This window comes from Battus philenor, unplaced genomic scaffold (assembly GCF_028537555.1).
Source record: "Battus philenor isolate CCGP_79_NKW_IND1 unplaced genomic scaffold, ilBatPhil1.0.hap1 SCAF_6, whole genome shotgun sequence".
NCBI lineage: Eukaryota > Metazoa > Arthropoda > Insecta > Lepidoptera > Papilionidae > Battus > Battus philenor.
In genome coordinates this window covers 15,517,383-15,537,476 of record NW_027181726.1, presented here as the reverse complement: position 1 = coordinate 15,537,476, position 20,094 = coordinate 15,517,383, and the positions used below count along the sequence as shown (strand labels likewise).

At 33.7% G+C, this 20,094-nt stretch overlaps 1 protein-coding gene across 1 annotated transcript in view; it reads left to right on the top strand.

Moving 5' to 3' along the window:
• The window catches only part of mmd (mind-meld), a 514,304-nt gene that overhangs the window by 381,734 nt on the left and 112,476 nt on the right, over positions 1-20,094 (top strand). Inside the window, exon 8 of the mRNA XM_068773325.1 lies at positions 6,193-6,339. Within this exon, the coding sequence (XP_068629426.1) occupies positions 6,193-6,339 (147 nt within the window). The remainder of the gene's footprint in view (positions 1-6,192; positions 6,340-20,094) is intronic.

Below are 20,094 nucleotides of genomic sequence, written 5' to 3'. Positions count from 1 at the left end.
CTGATAGTACCTATTTACTTACATTATACTATCTTATAATATCAAAACATTTACATTATTTATAAAAGTACCTATGATGAAAAAAAGAAACAACTGGACATTAGTAGCTGAGGTGATTTAAGATTAACCCTTACAAAATTGACGCAAAATGTTGATAATTTATTATTAAAGCATCAGGTTCATCCTTCTCACTAAAATATTGACTTATTACTTATGTTATTTTATTTATGGTTTATTTTATGTTTATTTAATGTTACGTATATTTTACATAACAGATACAAAATTTTATTTTGAGTAGTTTTATTTTAAATTCTATTAATGAATGTATACATTAACATGTGTTTTTACTTTAAGTTTTTAACACTAAACTTAACTATGTTAGAAATTTACAGGAAATCAATATCAGGTAAGTAAGGAGTTTACCCAACACGGAAAAGCATGACAAGGGGTCTACGACACAAAAAAGTTTGGGGAACTCTGTGTTAGTTTATATCTAAAGTGTTTTACAAGTGATGATGTAATTGAAAAGTGAGCTATGAAGTTGATATTCTCGTAATTTACTTCTAGTCAGAAATCAAGAGATATATATATTAACAAAAAATACCCGATGAATAAAATTTATAAAATTATATCTGACATAGGACAGGCCAAAAGCGCACAGAATAGATTGCCGCTGATGCCTCTAAGTTTTGAAGAGGCCACTTCCATTTGACTATTATATATCTGTATAGGCTGTTGAACGTCTGAACTGTGACAAACGGATTAAATAAATAAAAATGATTTTGGAAATTTAATTAGAATTTTACAAAACTAGGTAACACTAAACTATTATGTCAAATTAGATTGACAGAACAAATTAACACGAAAAACTAAAAATCGACACAAATTATTAACATAAAAATTATAATAAACAATTAAAAACGTAAATAGGTTCTAAATGACCCAGTCGCCAACAGAGGCTTTAAATTAAAACGACCGATTTTTGTGAATCTCAGCGCGTATATCGGCCAGGGTGGAGAATCTGACACCTATCTTTCATCCCTCTAAATGTTAAGGCTGGTCCACCCCTAATTTTTTTTAATTTTTAGACAAAATTTTGGTTTTCATTTATTTATGATACAGCATACAAAAATACATACAATCCTAAATTTCCACTCCTTTACGATCAACCCTTATTTTTTATTTGTGAATTAAAAACTTGAATTTTTTTCGCGAAACAACGTTTGCGGGATCAGCTAGTTCTTTTTATATATTTGACAATTCAAACAGTAGCACTGTTGTAATGCAGTCCATTCTAGCATATGGTATTTAAATCATCTAATATATAAAATTTCCATGTCACAATGTTAGTTTACCGTACTCCTCTGAAACGGCTTGACCGATTTTTACCAAATTTTATATACGTATTCAGTAGATCTGAGAATCGGCTACTATCTATTTTTCATACCCCTAAATGATAAGGGAGGTCCACCCCTAAATTTTTTTTAATTTTTTAGATAATTTTTGTGGTTTTTATTTTATTATAACACAGCATACAAAAATATATACAACCATAAATTTTCACCCCTTTACGATCAACCCTTATTTTTTATTTGTTAAAAAAAACTTTAATTTTTTTGCAAAACAACGTTTGCGGGATCAGCTAGTATATATATATCTATATATATATATATATATATATATATATATATATATATATATATATATATATATAAATATACATATACCTCGCATCCATATATATATATATATATATATATATATATATATAAATATACATATACTTTCAGCGACTTTAGTTATCTTCGGTTCATCTATTGAAGGAGCTACACAGGCTGTGTGTACAGGCTGGTGGTCATCACTCGTGAACTTTCGGCCCCAACAGCCATAGCACTCTGACGAGCATTTCTTCGAGCTACGTCGATGATCTTGGTTCTTCTGCGGAACTATTCATTTCCGATTCAATCTCGCAGCAACACTTCGAGTTTAGCCCTTTCCATTTCTCTCTCGGTGACCTACAACCTTCTTATGTGACCCGTCATATGTAACCACGTCTCAGACCCGTATATTAACACCGTCAATATACATACACGCATATTATTACGCACAAAAATAACAAGTAAAAATAATACAACGTAAAAAAAAACAGGCAATTATAAACACTGGATCATCTTTTATATTCGTAAAACCTAAAGAAGTCACACCGAAGTTTCGTAGAATTAATTTCGTAAACGACCAAAACAGCGAGAAACGAATGATGAAAACATCGTATCGTGAAAAACCGCCTACCCCTCCCCTACTTGGTAAACTCCACGAACGCTCCCCCCTCATTTCAGAGGCGGGAATAATCGACGTCTTCGACGATAACATTATCCTGAAGAAAAAAATTTCGGCTGATAATAAATTTACGTCTTTATAATTTCAATGTTGACATCGGAGGGAAAAGAGGGAAAAAGGCCCGTCTACTCTCTACCCTCCCGATATCCTCCGCCTCTACGTACCAAGATCGCTTCAATATTTTCTCGTTTAAACTTGATACATACATTAACTATTTCACATATCAACAACCTAACAAACTGGCAGTAGGTAGAATACATGTAACAGATCAGATGTCCTCTGAAGCCTTGAGATTCTAGAATGGTGACCAGATACCGACTAGCGTAATGCTGGATGTATACCTACAAAGAAATTTGCAAGAACCAGGCAGATTCGAACTGAATCTATTAGAGATCTATATGTGAAGCCTATGTAACCTTTAGATGAGGTTCATTAAAATAGGACTATGATACTCTGCTTGGATAGAAGTAACTAAAAGGACAACGGGTTAGTGAGCGTTGAGAGTAAGGGCCTTCATAGATATAGAAGAGCAGCAACGAGAAATTGTCTCATATAGCTCCGGTAAAGTGAGGATGCCTGGAAGATATCTTCGAGAAATTGTCTCATATAGCTCCGGTAAAGTGAGGATGCCTGGAAGATATCTTCGAGAAATTGTCTCATATAGCTCCGGTAAAGTGAGGATGCCTGGAAGATATCTTCGAGAAATTGTCTCATATAGCTCCGGTAAAGTGAGAATGCCTGGAAGATATCATCGAGAAATTGTCTCATATAGCTCCGGTAAAGTTAGGATGCCTGAGAGATATCTTGTCTCCGGGATGTGTCTAGGCATGGAAACAAGAGCAACTGCAAGTTTCATAGGATCATCACCGAGCAGGTTTTAGCGGGTATCCCATAGAACCGTATCCTACTCCCAGATGACACAAACTTTAACGAATGCCTTTGAGATACATAGTAAAGTAGTAACTCCACTATGTATCTCTTTCTCTACTACTAGTATTCTATTCTGTCACGTATTATAATTTGTTTAGAACACGTTATAAATGTTAGTTAATTTATATTTATAACAAATTACGTTCAACTTTAACAAGGAACAGAAAACCGGGTCCGGACAGGCCCCAGTGGGACGTCACGTTTTTCATTACTCCTCGTATTTGTTACCAATCAAGCATCTAGCCGACAGGGAGATAGGAGGGGGCATTCTGTTCAACTGTTCTGAATTGTAATTAAGGGTTTTATATTCGCATTATTTTATAACTGATTTTAATGCGAAAGCTTGTGTCGCATTCATACGAATTCTAAATTCAAATTTTAAAATTTTAAAATTATTTATTCAACATATTTACGATGGTATTAGTGCATTAGATCTGGAAAGAATAAACGAAAGTAACTAATTTTTAACTATTTATGATGTGTGCTATGTTCTATATAAGTAATTTAAAGTATGACTTTAAACCAAAACGTACCTTTATGATTACTTTGAAACTAGCAATAAAATCTAAATATTATCTGTGATACTATTATAAAAGTACATTGTACAAAAAGTTTTTCAGACATAGAGCTTGTTTTTGTGTTTGCCACTAATCTGTGTAACATAACTCCTGAAGATACCCCGTGAAGGGATGAAGCACGTGTTGAGTGATTTGGCGGTGGCGGTTGTGTGATTCGCATTGTTTGCCGCATACGCATTTATCAGCGGGCTGGCGGGCGATGCACTTTGTTGCACGACTACCACTGCATGTGTGGAAGTGGCTAAATATTGGTCCTTTTCTTTTTAAGACATTTCATTTGCTAAACAGACATTAGAAATATATATACAAAATATTCTTCAAAAATGTTGCTCGATATAAAAGTGAACTTTTTAAATAGTTAAGATATTTTGTTGTTATTATATTTTCGTTTCGTTTTGAAAGTTCTTATAGAAAGAAATGATAGAAAAATTGCGAATAAAACAGTAAAAAGAATGCTATTTTCTCCGTGCAAACCACTGAGCAAATTTAAAGTGAGTTAATATCAAAAAATGTAACATAAAGCTTTACGCATGACCTGTGGAAATTCAACGGTAGAGAACATGCGATCGTCGATTCTCGGATCAATCTTATAAAATAGAATAAAAAACCATATAAGTTTGTTGCTACCCATGTTTGTGATACACAAAAATAAACCACTCATTGATATTTCCTATATGTTGAGCACCGGTAGCCCAGCTGTTGAGGACTGAGACTTGCAAACTTAGATCGCGGATTCGATTTCCATTTTACAATCTTTTATAATTCACACTTTGTATATCAATTTTATACCTCCACAGCTCATAAACAAGTTTCTAAATGATGTGTACAGTAACGTCCTCTGCGTACCAGAAATTATACCTAACAATTATACCTTCACAGCTCATAAACAAGTTTCTAGATGATGTACAGTAGCGTACCATAATACCACACGGCGATCGCTAACCCGTCTAGGGTCCGTCAAGGATAGCGATTATGGTATATCCCATCATAAAAATCTTTGGTGACGGCCTATGCCTTGCTGTGATAGGCTAATTATTAAAAATATATATACATATATATATATATATATATATATATTTATATATATATATATCCTGTAAGGGACCTCCTAATTCGTCGCTCACAAGTATTACTCCCTTTTCATGTAGGGCCAGGAAATGAGCAGTGCCTTCAAGGATATTTATGTGTGTATTTATAAATATATATGTGTGTGTGTGTGTGTTATATTACACCGGACAATTACAATCAATTAAATCAATATTTTCTTCCATAAGATTTTAATCAAAAATCTCATTAAGGTCTCTATGAAATAAAAAATAACATCATTTTAATTTTATTTATTTTATATACATTAAATTAAAATTAAATCGCTTATCTTGTGACCCCAATATATTTCCTTTAAGGCACCGCTCATTTCATAGCCCCACACGAAAAGGAAGCAATACTTGTGAGCGACAAATTAGGAGGTCTCTTACAGGACAAAATTGCTCGTTTAGAGAAAAAAATATTTTATTGAATTTCCCCACCTTTTCTTTTGCTGCTATGACATTTAATGGGGGTGACCTCATTATGATTGGGGGAACCTGATTTTACCTGCCCATTAAAACTCTGAAGTATTAATTCTAATTGTCGTACATATTTTTATAAAAAGAATCTGATATTTGACGATTGTATGGAATAATCAAATCGTAACAGGTTATATAAAACCAGAATTTAGGTTTCAGATGTAAAGGCTTTAATTAGGTTCTTTCACCTACTTCCAATAACCATCAAGATGATCACTTTGAAATCTCTTTATTTTTTTCAGCCGATGGACGTCTACTGAAAAAAATTCCTGCATGAAAAAAAAATATTTTGTAAAATACTTTTTTTTCAACTCCATGCAACACGTACATATATGTTTAATATAACATCGTTATACATGTTATTCTATATTAATAATGACTCATCATAAGCTGTCTTCCATACATTAAATAAAAATATTTTCTGTATTTTCAAATTGGAGGGTAGTTGACATAACTGTCAACTACCCTCCAATTTTTATCTCACATAAATGTCAACGAAGCGAATGTCGTCACATTCGCTTCGTTGACATTTTTCTGCAATTATAAGCGAAATAGTATCTTAAATTGAATTATTTTATTGTGATAATATTAAAGTTTATTAAAGATTTTAGCAATAGATCAAATAAAAACTATAAATATCAGACGGAACTATTTTAGTTCAAATGGGGCAGATAGATGGCGCTAGTAGTAAATTGAGTCGTGCTATTGTTTAACAGTGGTAGAAGATATTTAAATTATTAATATATAAAGAAAAGTTACTAAATTTTAATATTATTCCACAGGAAATTGAACACTGCTACTACCATGGAACGGTGAAGGACTATCCTGGCGCTTCTGCGGCGTTCCACACCTGCAATGGAGTCTCTGGTGTCATCCATATAGGCAACGAGACCTTCGTCATCCATCCATTCTATGGCGGAGATCTATCGGTCAGTCCTAATTCACTTTATTCCTTCATCTACCACTTTTAAAATGCCGACCGCTAATAATATTCTTTTGACTACATAATTATAACTTGTTACTACATAACTATATATTATTTACTGTGTATTTATTAAACATTAGGTTTTGAAATCGACATGATTTTTAAGATTTAAACACATCAACGACTTTTACTATATCATGGCGACCTGTTACTGGAATATCAAAATGGAGAGACATATAATATAACCAGATACCGTAAAAAATCTAAATATTTGTAATTACGGTAAAAGATATTTTTTGCTACCGGTGTTTATGTCTATATACAGGGTGGGATATTAAGTTATATCTAATAGATTCAAGCGTTACCTTGCGGAATTCCATCCTAAGTAAGAAAGGGCATAATATATAGCTACTTCCGCTATGCAGCAGTAGTCGTGCAATGAAGTGCACCGCCCGCCAGCCCGCTGATAAATGCGCGTGCAGCAAACAATGCGAAACAACTACCACCGTTAATTCACTCTACACGTGTTTCACCCCTCCACGGGGCATCCTCATGAGTAATGACTTACACTGACCAGTGCCAAACAGTCTATTAAATGATGTCATCTAAAGTTACAATAGTGTACATTCTAGAGTATAGACCGCAAATTCTTGCAAACTCATTTGCATTTCGCTCGCGAAATAGCAGAAATGAGCAGAATGGACGTTAGTCGTCGATATATTGGCGTAAATGCAGCTCTTAAGGTATACCCGGAGAAAAAAAATCGAGTGTCGTGAGGGCTCCAAAATCAACGTAATGTGACGTCATGGATATATATATATATATATATATATATATATATATATATATATATATTTCTGACTTCTTCTTTTCAGCTGATGGACGCCCCCTGCAAGACATATGCCTCCCCCAAATAACGCCACGGTGACCGGTTCTTCACCATTCAGCGACTTTTCGCAACCTTGACTATGTCGGCGATCCACTTAGTAGGTGATCTACCTACTCCGCGTCCACCGGCTTGTGATCTGTTTTCTGGCTAAACTCAAAAAATAAATAAAAAAAATTATTCTCACATTTTTACTAAACACAATTCAAGTTTATACTTTCAAATTGAAACTCAACAGGGCATATATTTCGTAACATTATATATATATATATATATTTCGTAACATTATAGATATTCATACGAAAGAGGTTGATGAAGAAACGAAAATTCAAATCTGTTAAACTTTCATCTAACAACCGTAAATATAATAACATTCCGTTATATTAATTCACATCGCCCGACCTGATTATGTTGTTTGAAACGAAACAATAGAATTGAAGTCGTCCGTTTGAAACGAATCAACGAGGTCGAATTCAAACGCTCGCTACAATAAGCGACTACCGATTCTGTCAGGTTTCCTTTTACAAATTCGCTGATTGATTTAATGTACGTGTACATTTATGATTGTAAATGTTGATTTGTTAAGGTAAATCAATATATGGACTGGAAATAATTAGCAATTTACATTATTCATAATCTTCCATCAGTTTACTAGAAGTTCATTTATGACTGAGTATAAATCAGAGATTTATTAATTCTGAAATTATACTATATATTTATATATACATAAAGGTAGTCCAAACACATCATTATTTCAATCGTAAGACCACAGCTGGATATAGGCCTCTTGCTCAGATTTTTAAAAAGACGAAATAGAAGCGGCATACACCAACATCTTTCAATGACTTTAACAACGTCCTGTCCACCTTTTAAATGGACGTCCCACGCTGCGCTTTCCCATCTGTGGGTACCTGAAGACCACGGGGTAGTAAGTTCTGTCATCAAATGTACTTTTTATTAAATAAAACTTTTATACTAATACCAAATTATTTAAATATTATAAGTTATAAAGGGACTAATATATGGTTACTTCCGCTATGCAGCAGTAGTCGTGCAATGAAGTGCACTGCCTGGTAAACACCGAGTGAGGTTCACTCGGTGTTTGGCACTGGTCTGTGTAAAATTACTTCTGAGGATGCCCCGTAGAGGGGTGAAACACGTGTAGAGTGAATTAACGGTGATAGTTGTATTTCACATTGTTTGCCGCACGCGTATTTATCAGCGAGCTGGCGGGCTTATATATTCGATAATCATTTAGTAGGTCATTTCGTACTTTGAAGACGTCTTATAATAGATGGCAAAAAGCTGTTGATAACGAAGGTGAATATATTGTTGATCAGAAATAAAAACTTGTAAAAAATGTAGTCGTGTAAATGTTACTTAAGAAAGCGACATTACTTTCCGGTCCTTCTAATATATATAACTCGACTGCGAAGGTCTGTCATGGTACATGCTTGCCTTGAAAAAACCTATTTATTCTTGTCTTGAAGACTTTCAAGTTATAACTGACGATGCTGGTAGGCTTTTTGTTTCCATAGTTACATATAGTGGTGTAAGGATCTTTAAAACGTATATCATCCTTATTACAGTTGATTGGGTGTCTAGTGGAGAAGTGTTTAGGGGGAAAATATGAAGGTAGAAGTGGTAAGATCTAATAGATGGGTTCAAATGACACTAATTATATAGTAAATTGCACATATAATTAAATAAAACATGATCGGCCAGGCGATCAGTCCAGACCGATCAACAGAGGAGAAATATAATTAAAACTTTCCCGGTTCACAGCGAAGCGTGTAATAACACATGTCCGGTGATGTTATCGAAACAGCCGTCTCTACCTTTTCTGTTTCCACAAATAAAGTCACGTTTTAGAAAATTAATTATGTTGATCCGATATTATCATACGCGTAATTCGTTGGGCTATAAATATAGGCACCTAAAATTCCGTTACGATAATATAAAACATTGTTCATTTTATTTTTTTTAGGGACGTTGTGATTATATGAAATAAAAATATATAGATATGAATGTGACGAGTGTCTGGTGGTAAGAAAATCCGGTGACTGTCGACGTATATATACGTCGTTACTGCTCTCTCCGACTTGACCTTTCTCCAACCAGATTTTATATATTCGTATCAATATATATCAGGTGAAATAACGATTATCAACTTTTGATATCATATTTGATGGTGTGTGCGCTTTTGCCTGTGTAGAATTTGACAAAAAGAATATTTCTATAACTAATTGGAACAAATAGACAGAACAGACAAACAATATTTAAAAAAAGATTATTTTGATATTTATATCTATATATATATAGATACATACATATATTTATACATCTATATATATATATATATATACATATATATATATATATCTAATGCTACAAACTAGGGATGTTGGAATGTTAGGGAATAGTTAAAAGGTCTTTTTGTTTTACCAACGAAGGCTGTATCTAATCGCAATATCAGGTCAAATCATAATATCGGTTATCATTTCAGTGTCAGGACGTTCACTGCTAAACATAGGCCACTCTCATGGATTTCCAATAGGACTGGAAAGAAACTGCCTGCATCCATCGTCTTTCAGCAACCTTCAGAAGGTTGCTGTTACATGGAGGTAGACCAATGACAATTAAAGCCTTTGGGAGAAGCTTATGCCTCGCAAAGAAAATCTATCAGTTTGCATGTATGAATGAATGTAAAATTTAGTATTTCATGATATTGAATTATTGTAAAAACTATGACGCCGCAAATAAAAAACAAAACTGTGTTCTATTACTCACTTTTACAAGGGATCGTTCTACAAGAAACATTTGTACCCTTCCAACATCTAGACCTCAATTAGGCCCTTATTGCAGGCTTAATCTGCCATTAATTTCCGGCAAGGCCTCTGCATCTGACTAAGCCTGTATACATACAATGCTATGCTAATATTAGATAAGACAAATCGAAATAATATATATTGAACGAAGATGAAATTGGACAGGGTATATCTAACACAAATTGTTATTAATAGTCTATGGACTTTTGTTACAAAATCTATTTTGATATTATACCAGCTGTGCCCGCGACTATGTCCGCGTGAAATAAAATAAGTTTTTTAGTCGTTTGAGAATTTTTCTAAAATAAAAGTAGCTAAGTTACTCCTTGTTATATCAACTACCTGCCGGTATAAGTCCTGTCAAAATCGGTAAAGCCATTTCAGAGATTATCCGGAACAAATAGATAAACAAAAACTTAAAAAAATGTAGTTTTCGCATATGTGCCATATATTCATATGCATGTATTATTTACATACATATGATACTTTAATTGTACATTTGCAATTTTTATGGACGGAAATTCTAGGTACGATAGTGAAGAACAACTTAAAAGAACGGAGAAATTCTGAAATTTCTAAATTTAAAAAAAGAATTATCACAAACAGAACTGATGTAAACTGAGATAGGATAAATCCGTGTTATATTGACGTGAAACAACCTGATGCAGATCATATACATGTCGCCGCTAATGCCTTAAGGTTCTATGGGAACCACGGACACGATAATCTCAGCCTTGGATGTCTACCCTCAAGACTTTATTAATTTCTGTGAAAGACGCTTTATGCTGATCGTTTTCAACTAGTCCTATTGTAAGCCTTCAAACAACTGACCTGCTGTCTGCTATCTAAGGTTCAGTCTGCACGGGTGTTGGTGATGAAAATATGAATATATAATCACCATTACTAGCATTTCAGCCCAAATATCGTGGATATCAGGAGTTGTCGTTACAAAATATCTACTCTTGGACCTTCTATGAGGACCTTATTAAACCGATATTTTTCATTAGTATTAATAGTGTCATTTCTGTAGCCTCTCGTTCAACCTCTATTAAGGAAGCAAAGGATCTTTATTCCCTTAACAATTTTTTTTGTCTTTTTGTTTTCATTACTATACTCATCTTTCGTTCTTTTCAATGTCTTTCTAATTTCTTTCATAATATCTTTCATTTCTTTCACTTTCCTTTCATATATCGTCGTTGCTCCCTTTGCCTTCCCTTTAAAGTTCTATACTTAAACTTTTTATTATTTTTATCATTTGTTTAGAAATGTATTTATTCTTAATTTTTATTTATTTCCTTACTATCTATATGCCACTTAACTTACATTTCTATTATCAGCTATTTTATCACTCTTGTTTATTAGTGTTTATTTTTATTTATTTAATTATTTTTATTGTTTATCCTATTACCTTTTTGCAGTAGTCCAGAAAGGTCTAACGACACTCATCACTACATTCTCTAGAAAGACAATCTTATCTCGACGGATTATGACATAATTTTAAATGCAACAACTCGTTAATGAAAATTAGATCGTTTTCGTTATTTAGATCGACGGACAGTGATTGTCCGCGATCTTAACGCAAATGAACTATAAAGAATGATATCTTGCAGATAATATAATTGGTATAAGCTTCCTTTATTACATTAATTCGACATGAAATTTAATGAAGACAGTTAATAATTGAGTTTGGCAAGGCATTACAAGGTGAACTTAATCAATATTGACATGTAATTAGAAATCAACTGTTTATTGTACATTATTAGTTGCCTCTAATAAACATATTCATTATCGTATACATACAGGGTGTTTGTATATAGATGTAAAAGCTTTAAAACAGTAATATCAATAGTTACAAAAGTTATTAATAACCTAATGTTGATTTAGCAAGACAAAGCGTTTTATGGTGCTGATAATTGCGTCACAGAGTCTCTGTGTTTAGCACTGATGCTCCGTAGAGGGGTGAAACACGTGTTGAGTGATTTGGCGGTGGCAGTTGTGTGATTCGCATTGTTTGCCGCATACGCATTTATCAGCGATCTGACGGGCGGTGCACTTTGTTGCACGACTATCACTGCATGTGCGGAAGTGGCTAAATATTGGTCCTTCTCTTACTTAGAATGGACTTCTGCAAGGTAACGCCTGATACCATTAAAAGAACTGTTTGAAACTTAAAGATGCTTCAAAAACATTTCTTATAATTGTAAGAACATAATCGATTCGTTGACTTTATATCGCGCCAACTGTCGATTCCCTTTGAGGGAAATCGTCGAACGAAATTCGCGACACCGATTTATATAGGCGAAGGAAACGATAAACCGAAGTTGCAATTATATGAAGATCTAGTTTTAAAATGATGCAAGTTATATTCAACATATTTTCACTTCACATTCTATTTTCAAATTAAAAATTCTTTCAATAAGATTTTTTTATGATTTTCAACAGCTTTGAAGTTATTACTGATATTATAATAATGCTTTGTTCTTTTAAAACTCTTATCAACTTTATCTAGTTTATTTTTATGGTCCCTTCTATTTGGGGCTTCTCGTACTTTCTCTTTCCTACACAGGGATAACAGTTACAATAATAATTCATTCACTAAATTTATTCTAATTTCTATTCATTCCTCTTTCGTTGATCACAATTTCGTTCAATTTCATTCTTTCTATTCCTTTCATACCTCATTTCACTTACGTAGCTTTCCCTCAACGAATAAGTACAGGTAGTACAATTTGTTTATATGGTTCATTTTTATTTCTATGCTTTATCATAGAATTTATAGATTTTAAATTTAGTTTATTTACTTCTTTCTTATTATTTTCCTAACACTACATATATCTCAGTTCTATCACATTTTTTCTAATGTATCCAATTCAACCAATTCGTTCCTATATATTTTTTATAATTATTTCTGTAATATGTATATATATAAATATGTGTGTGTGTGTGTAATATATGCGTGTGTATATGTGTTATTTGATTGTATATATATATATATATATATATATATATATATATATATATATATATATATATATATATATATATATATATATATATATATATATATATATATATTTTTTTTTTTTTTTTAATGTATACAGTTAATAGGTCACCAGGACTTTTTCTAATTTATAGAAAAACAAATATACGTAAATACACACACACACACACACATGTATATATATATATGTATGTGCGCCTTTTAGCTGCTTAAGTAACATTACTAAAACACATTCGTCTTAACAAAACATTGTTTCCTCGATTCAGAATTGGCTTAATATACTACCTGGGGAGACTTCGCTCACGTGGACACAGACAATGCGCCCTTATCACCCGGACTAAGGCCAGCCGGTCAAGACAATAGCCGGGATAAGGAGACATGATTAATTGAATTCCCGGACTGTTGTCCCTTGTGCCAGTCATCTGTATTTGATCCAATAGATTCTTTATACATCTTAAATTTAACATTGACGTTGTCATTGTAATTATCTCTCTATCAAAAATATACAGGTGATTTGTTATACATATAAAAACTTATCAGGAAAAATCTTTATAGTTTTTAAAACTTTTTTAACACTATGAAATGTATTATAACAATTAAGGCTTTCTTTTTAAATGCAACAGACTAATAATTTTTGCCAATACAAAATTTTCAGGCACAGATAATAAACAATAATTAATTTTAATTTGTATCGGTCCAAATAAAATAGTTTGTCGTAATCCTTTCAGTACATGAAAGCCTTCTGCAAGGCATAAGCCTCTTGTAAAAATATCTATAGGTCAATATACCATTATCGCCACACTTAGCAGCTAGGTTGGCGATTGCAGTGTGGTATGTGCAAGAACGCTTCTGACCATCCTCTGGAACTTGTTTATGAGTATTAGCAATCCTATATGATTACTACACAGAGTGTCAATCATATAAAACTGTATCCCCAGAATCGAACCCGAGCAATCGCAGTCTCAGTCTTGTGCCACTGGTTTACCATTGTCAATAGTGTGCCTTACATTAATGAACATCGAATACGTACATTGACAGCCTTTAAAACTTTTATACCTATAACTTATCATTCTGTATATCATATACATACAGGATGATTAATACTGTATCCCCAGAATCGAACCCGAGAAATCGCAGTCTCAGTCTTGTGCCACTGGTTTACCATTGTCAATAGTGTGTGCCTTACATTAATAAACAGCGAATACGTACATTGACAGCCTTTTAAACTTTTACACATATAACTAATCACTCTGTATATCATATATATACAGGATGATACAAAAGAAGTATTGGTTAAGTATTTAAATACGGGAGCCATATATGGAGTCCTGGTATTGCAGTTATCGTTGTTACTAAACTAATTATTGCTTTGATTCCCACTGTTGGAATCCAAGCAATCTCGACAGCGTACATACTTAAACCCACATAAGTTTATTGCAGTTTTTCTTCACCGCTCCTTAACGGTGATGGGATAACATTCAAATTTAGAAAATTTTACAATTTTTTTTTATTTTCCCATAATTCTAACGTATCAGTGAGGACTCTACAACCTCGCTAGTCAAAGACAAGCAAGTCAGACCAACGGTTCAAAATGTGCAGAACGATTGCGGAAAACGTGATAAAAATGTAAATAAAATTAGAGAAATAGGCAAGTAAATAAATAAGTAAATAAAATAACACGTTAAAAAATGTTTACCAAGAATAGATCGAAAATTTGATATAGAATAATAACAAAGAAATTGTAATAGTTAAGATATGAGGAGATGAAAGAATGGTATCGAATAAATGGAAAAATGTATATGAAAGTGAAAGAAAGAAAATAAAGGAATGAAAGATCATAGTAGGAAAAATAGAAGAGCGCGAAAAAATATTATTATCTCTGTTCTACAATAGATAGGGGGGTATGAGGGGTCCTCGTAGAAGGTGCCTTATTTAAAAAAAATCTCCAATAAATCATTTGTTTTGATCATCAAAATTACAGCCACAGAACCTCATGGACATAGGCCTACTCAAGAGATATACAAAAGTACCAATTGGATGAGGCCTGAAAGCCTGCTAATTATTTTCCAGCAATGAGTTTCTTTTAAACCTTTATAGGCCTTTATTGCCTCCATTATAATGGAAAAGGATGTAAGAGAGTGCGTCCTTAAATTATTTAGGAAAGTTGCACAATACGCAATAGACAGGAACAAAACATAGGTGGATAAAACATTGTAAAGTTATTAAAATAGATTGTAAAATAAATCCGTGATAAAATTGATGTACACGAGAAAATAATTAAACCAATTAAAACTGTGATACTGTAATAGAAATGGATAACTGAAGTGTTTGAGGATGTACAAAAGGAATGGAATGATTGAGAAAGGAAGATGGAATTGTAGAATGATAGGAGGAGGAAAAAGAGATATTGTGTACTATGGAAGACGAGAACGAAAATAAAAATTCTAGTGAAAAGAAAATTATTAAGAAATACAAAACCCTGTTCCCAATTAAATAAGGGGTGGAAGGAGAGGTCCCCAATAACGGGGGCCATAAAAAACCTTTATGGGGGAAGCATTTGACTTCTGTCTCGCCTGATTTTACAATGACTGGTCTACAATGGTACACGCTTGCCTAGAAAAAATCTTTTCACACTTGTCTTAAAGATTCCTAAGTTATAATTGTCTGGAAACAATGACGCCGATTATTTTTTCTTAGCTGTTTGCACTATAAATGTATTAACAAAACTCATAGTGTGGGTGAAGAAAGGAGATGGTGGAATTATTTGGTGAAATTCCGCTGCATGTTCTCTAAAATGTGGCATAAATTTGACCATGTTAGCGTTGCTCCAGTTGTAGACTGTCTGTATTATAGAGATACTATGAAACTGAAAATGGCGTGGTCTCAACTATAGAACCTTTCGAATCTAGTAGCCGTGTACTTTAGACGTCATATAGCTATGGTACTTTCTTTAGACCAGAGCTCCCCAAACTTTTTTGTGTCGTAGACCCCTTGCCATGTTTTTCCGTGTTGGGTAGACCCCCTACTTACCTGATATTGATTTTCTGTAAACTTCTAACTGTAGTGAAGTTTAGTTTTAAAAACTTAAAGTAAAAACACGTGATAATTTATACATTTTTTTTTAATATTTTCTTAGCACTTTCCTTTTCAAGATTCAGGAAACGAATAAACGTATTTGTCCCACATTCGTATTTATAGTGACGAATTGAACAAGTCAGTGCAAGGTAGCAAAGCAAAATGTATTGCGACCACAAAGCGAATACCAACATCCTACAACTTACACAATTTCATAAACATATATAATAAATTTTTACCTCATAGGTACTTTTATAAATAATGTAAATGTTTTGATATTAAAAGACAGTATGATGTAAATAAATAGGTACTATCAGTATATGTGTTGAGATCCACTATCGTGGACCCCCATTTTCATTTCATGGACCCCCAAATATTTTTTTGCTGATGTAGACCCTTGCAGGTTGTCATAGACCCCTAGGAGTCGATATAGACCACTTTGGGAATCACTGCTTTAGACTATGAATCTTCAAAATTCAGATCTCATATAATATAAAAAGAGATATATAGCCCGTTCAACGCACATGAATTAAATCACATTTGCAATGTGTCTAGACATGGAGTTATAGATTAGAAACAAAAATCCTATTTTAAAATCGTTTGACGTTTTGTATCACACTCGAACCCATCTCATGCTGTGCTAATTTTCTACCCGTCTATCAAAATTGTCCACTTCCGATCTCTCGCAGACGTCACTGGAACCATTCGGCCGCTGTCACAGGAGGCGAGCCGCTGTACAACTAGTGCATTTAACCGCACCGCTCCAATGTGTTGGCACCTTTATTTTCTATTTTATTACAACATTTTTTTTATTATTTATTCTCATCTATTTTATTACAGTATTCTTTTTAATTACTTTCTTCGTTTTTATGGTTTTATGATCCGCTTGCTACACTGTAATTGTTAAAAATCATAGTAAATAAATTTCTCTAAATAAGAGACCATGTGAAAATTATCATTAAAAATCTTAAAGAACTTGTATCGTTAGAAAGGAAATGAATTTAATATTATTCCCTTTAAACTGGGATCTTTAATATTGTTCTTATAACGTACAAATGTGAACACTTGGATGTATTAAAGTGGAAAAGGAAATAAGGTTTATTTTCGTTGTTTCAGCCGATAGACTCAAAGTATAGGCCTACCTCAGAGGTATCTATGGGAGGATGTACCATGAACAGTTCGCATTGTTAAGTATTGTAATAATGTATAAGAAAACTTTTTCGGTCTTACAATAAAACAATAAATCATTGGTTCGGAAACCAAAGATTTTAATACTTATTTGGGTTACATTGGTACATTTTACATTTTATTCAAACAAAATTATATCACCTGAAAACTAATATATATAAATATACATAATAAACGATAATAAGGCCGTCTTTTGGGTGAATGTTAATAAGACCGTCTTTTGGGTGGATGTTAATAAAGACACCTTTTGGGTGGATGTTAATAGGGCTGTCTTTCGGATGGATGTTAATAGGGCCACCTTTTGGGGTCGATGTTAATAAGGTCACCTTTTGGGTGGATGTTAATAAGGCCTCTTTTTGGGTGGATGTTAATAAGGCCGTCTTTTGGATGGATGTTAATAGGGCCACCTTTTGGGGTAGATGTTAATAAGGCCACCTTTTGGGTGGATGTTAATAAGGCCGTCTTTTGAGTGGATGTTAATGTGGCCACCTTTTGGGAGGATGTTAATAAGGCCACCTTTTGGGTGGATGTTAATAAGGCCACCTTTTGGGAGGATGTTAATAAGGCCACCTTTTGGGTGGATGTTAATAAGGCCGTCTTTTGGGTGGATGTTAATAAGGCCGTCTTTTGGGTGGATGCTAATAAAGACACCTTTTGGGTGGATGTTAAAAAGGCCGTCTTTTCGGTGGATGTTAATAAGGCCACCTTTTGGGTGGATGTTAATAAGGCCGTCTTTTGGGTGGATGTTAATAAGACCATCTTTTGGGTGGGTGTTAATAAGGCCGCCTTTTGGGTGGATGTTAATAAGGCCGTCTTTTGGGTAGACCTACACTGTGCTTGACGATCGGGAGTCTCTACTCCTGGAACCTTAAGGCGATCCGTTTCTCTATGCGGTCTGCCTACTTTCACTTAACTATCTAATACCATAATTTGATAATCTATAATATAACAAGTGTTCATAATTGTGTTAAATTTTCAAATTTCCGAATCGCAATATTGAATATAATTGTTTCTAACGAATTTCACTCGAGACCCTTGTAATCTTAGTGTAATCATTTGAATAGAAACTTAATGAATGGAAAACGCCAGGCCTGTGCCGCCCCATCCCTGCTCGCTACTAAATCCCTGCCTACCCCCCTTTTGTTCTTCAACAGCACAATAGGTCACAATTAATCTGACAGTTACGTAAATGTCTTGATTATCAGATAAACGCATCTACGGTGCTACGAAAGTCTACGAAGTGGATTTATTACTAATCCAATTAGTCATATTTCTTTGATATCCGACTGTGAAAACATTACTTACATTAAATAATTTATTGAGAATTTTCGATATTATATAGTGTGATTGTAAATAGATATAAAAGCTATAAAATTATACATTTTATATTACATTTTTTCTGTCAATTGATGTATGTGATATGGTCACTTACGACGGTCTTTAAAAGGCCGCTCAAAGTCACTCAGAGAGCAATGCAGAGAACTATGCTCAGAAATGAGGAGGTCCGTAGAGTGTGTTAATAATTTTTTTTCCATATTTTTAATAGATTTATTTACTTTATTAAGGCAGTAAGTAAATAAATCTATTAAAAATATGGAAAAAAAGGCAGTAAGAAAGTACAAACTTAGAAGCTGAGAAATATAACATTAGTTACAGTTGTTACCTTATAACTGTCTCACTGAGATCATATAATGATTTATAGTCAAACAATAAAAAAAAAAACAATAACATTACTAAACAGGTATCAAAGACTATGGTTTATATATTTAAATTATGGTTTAAATTGCATTGTATGTACTCAATAATTTCGAACGAAATTGTTTTTTTTAAAAGATACGAGAGAGCACGAGAATATATCGATATCACTAATATATGAATTGTGGAGGTAACACATTCTGTATAAGGGTGCACGTTTACCGATATTTGTCCAAGCCGTTGATAAAAAAAGAGAGATCTAGAACGCGTTCTTGCTGCAGGAACACCAACGTAGCTCGAAGAATTGCTCATCTGAAGTAGCACTAGGCACATCGCTCGTTGAACCTGTGGCCTTTGTAGCTGAAAGGTTCTCTGAAAGGGAACACGAGCTGATGAATGCAATGTTTGTAGACCATCACTAGATGAACCGACATCATAGCAAAAATCGCAGAAAGTCACTGAATGTGAACATCACAGGATGGTCATAGTGGCGATTTCTGAGTAAGGCTTATATCTTGCAGTGGGCGAAGAGCTGAAAATAAAGAAAAATAAATATTTAATCGAATCAGGCGTTACCTCGCGGAAGTCCATTCTAAGTAAGAGTTCTCTGTGTTTAGCACTAATCGGTGTAACATAACCCCTGAAGATGCCTCGTGGAGGGGTGAAACACGTGTTGAGTGATTTGACGGTGGCGGTTGTGTGATTCGCATTGCTTGCCTCATACGTGTTTATCAGCGGGCTGGCGGGCGGTGCATTTCATTGCACGACTACCACTGCATTTGCGGAAGTGGCTAAATATTGGTCCTTTTCTTACTTAGAAAAATAAATATTACACATTATAAATCTTACTACTACTACTGTAACTTTATAATTAACCTAAATACTATTACTTACGTTATACAGACAGCAGTACGTATTACTAAAGAACATGCGATTAACTTTAATGTCGTCACTTAAGAAGTACACGTGTACTAAACAAATGCGATGACGACGGGGCTTAGTGCGGGACTTAGCTCTCGAAACGTGTGTAGGATACGTTATTACAGTGTACGGTTTGCAAATTAAGCAATAAAATTTAGTGTAATG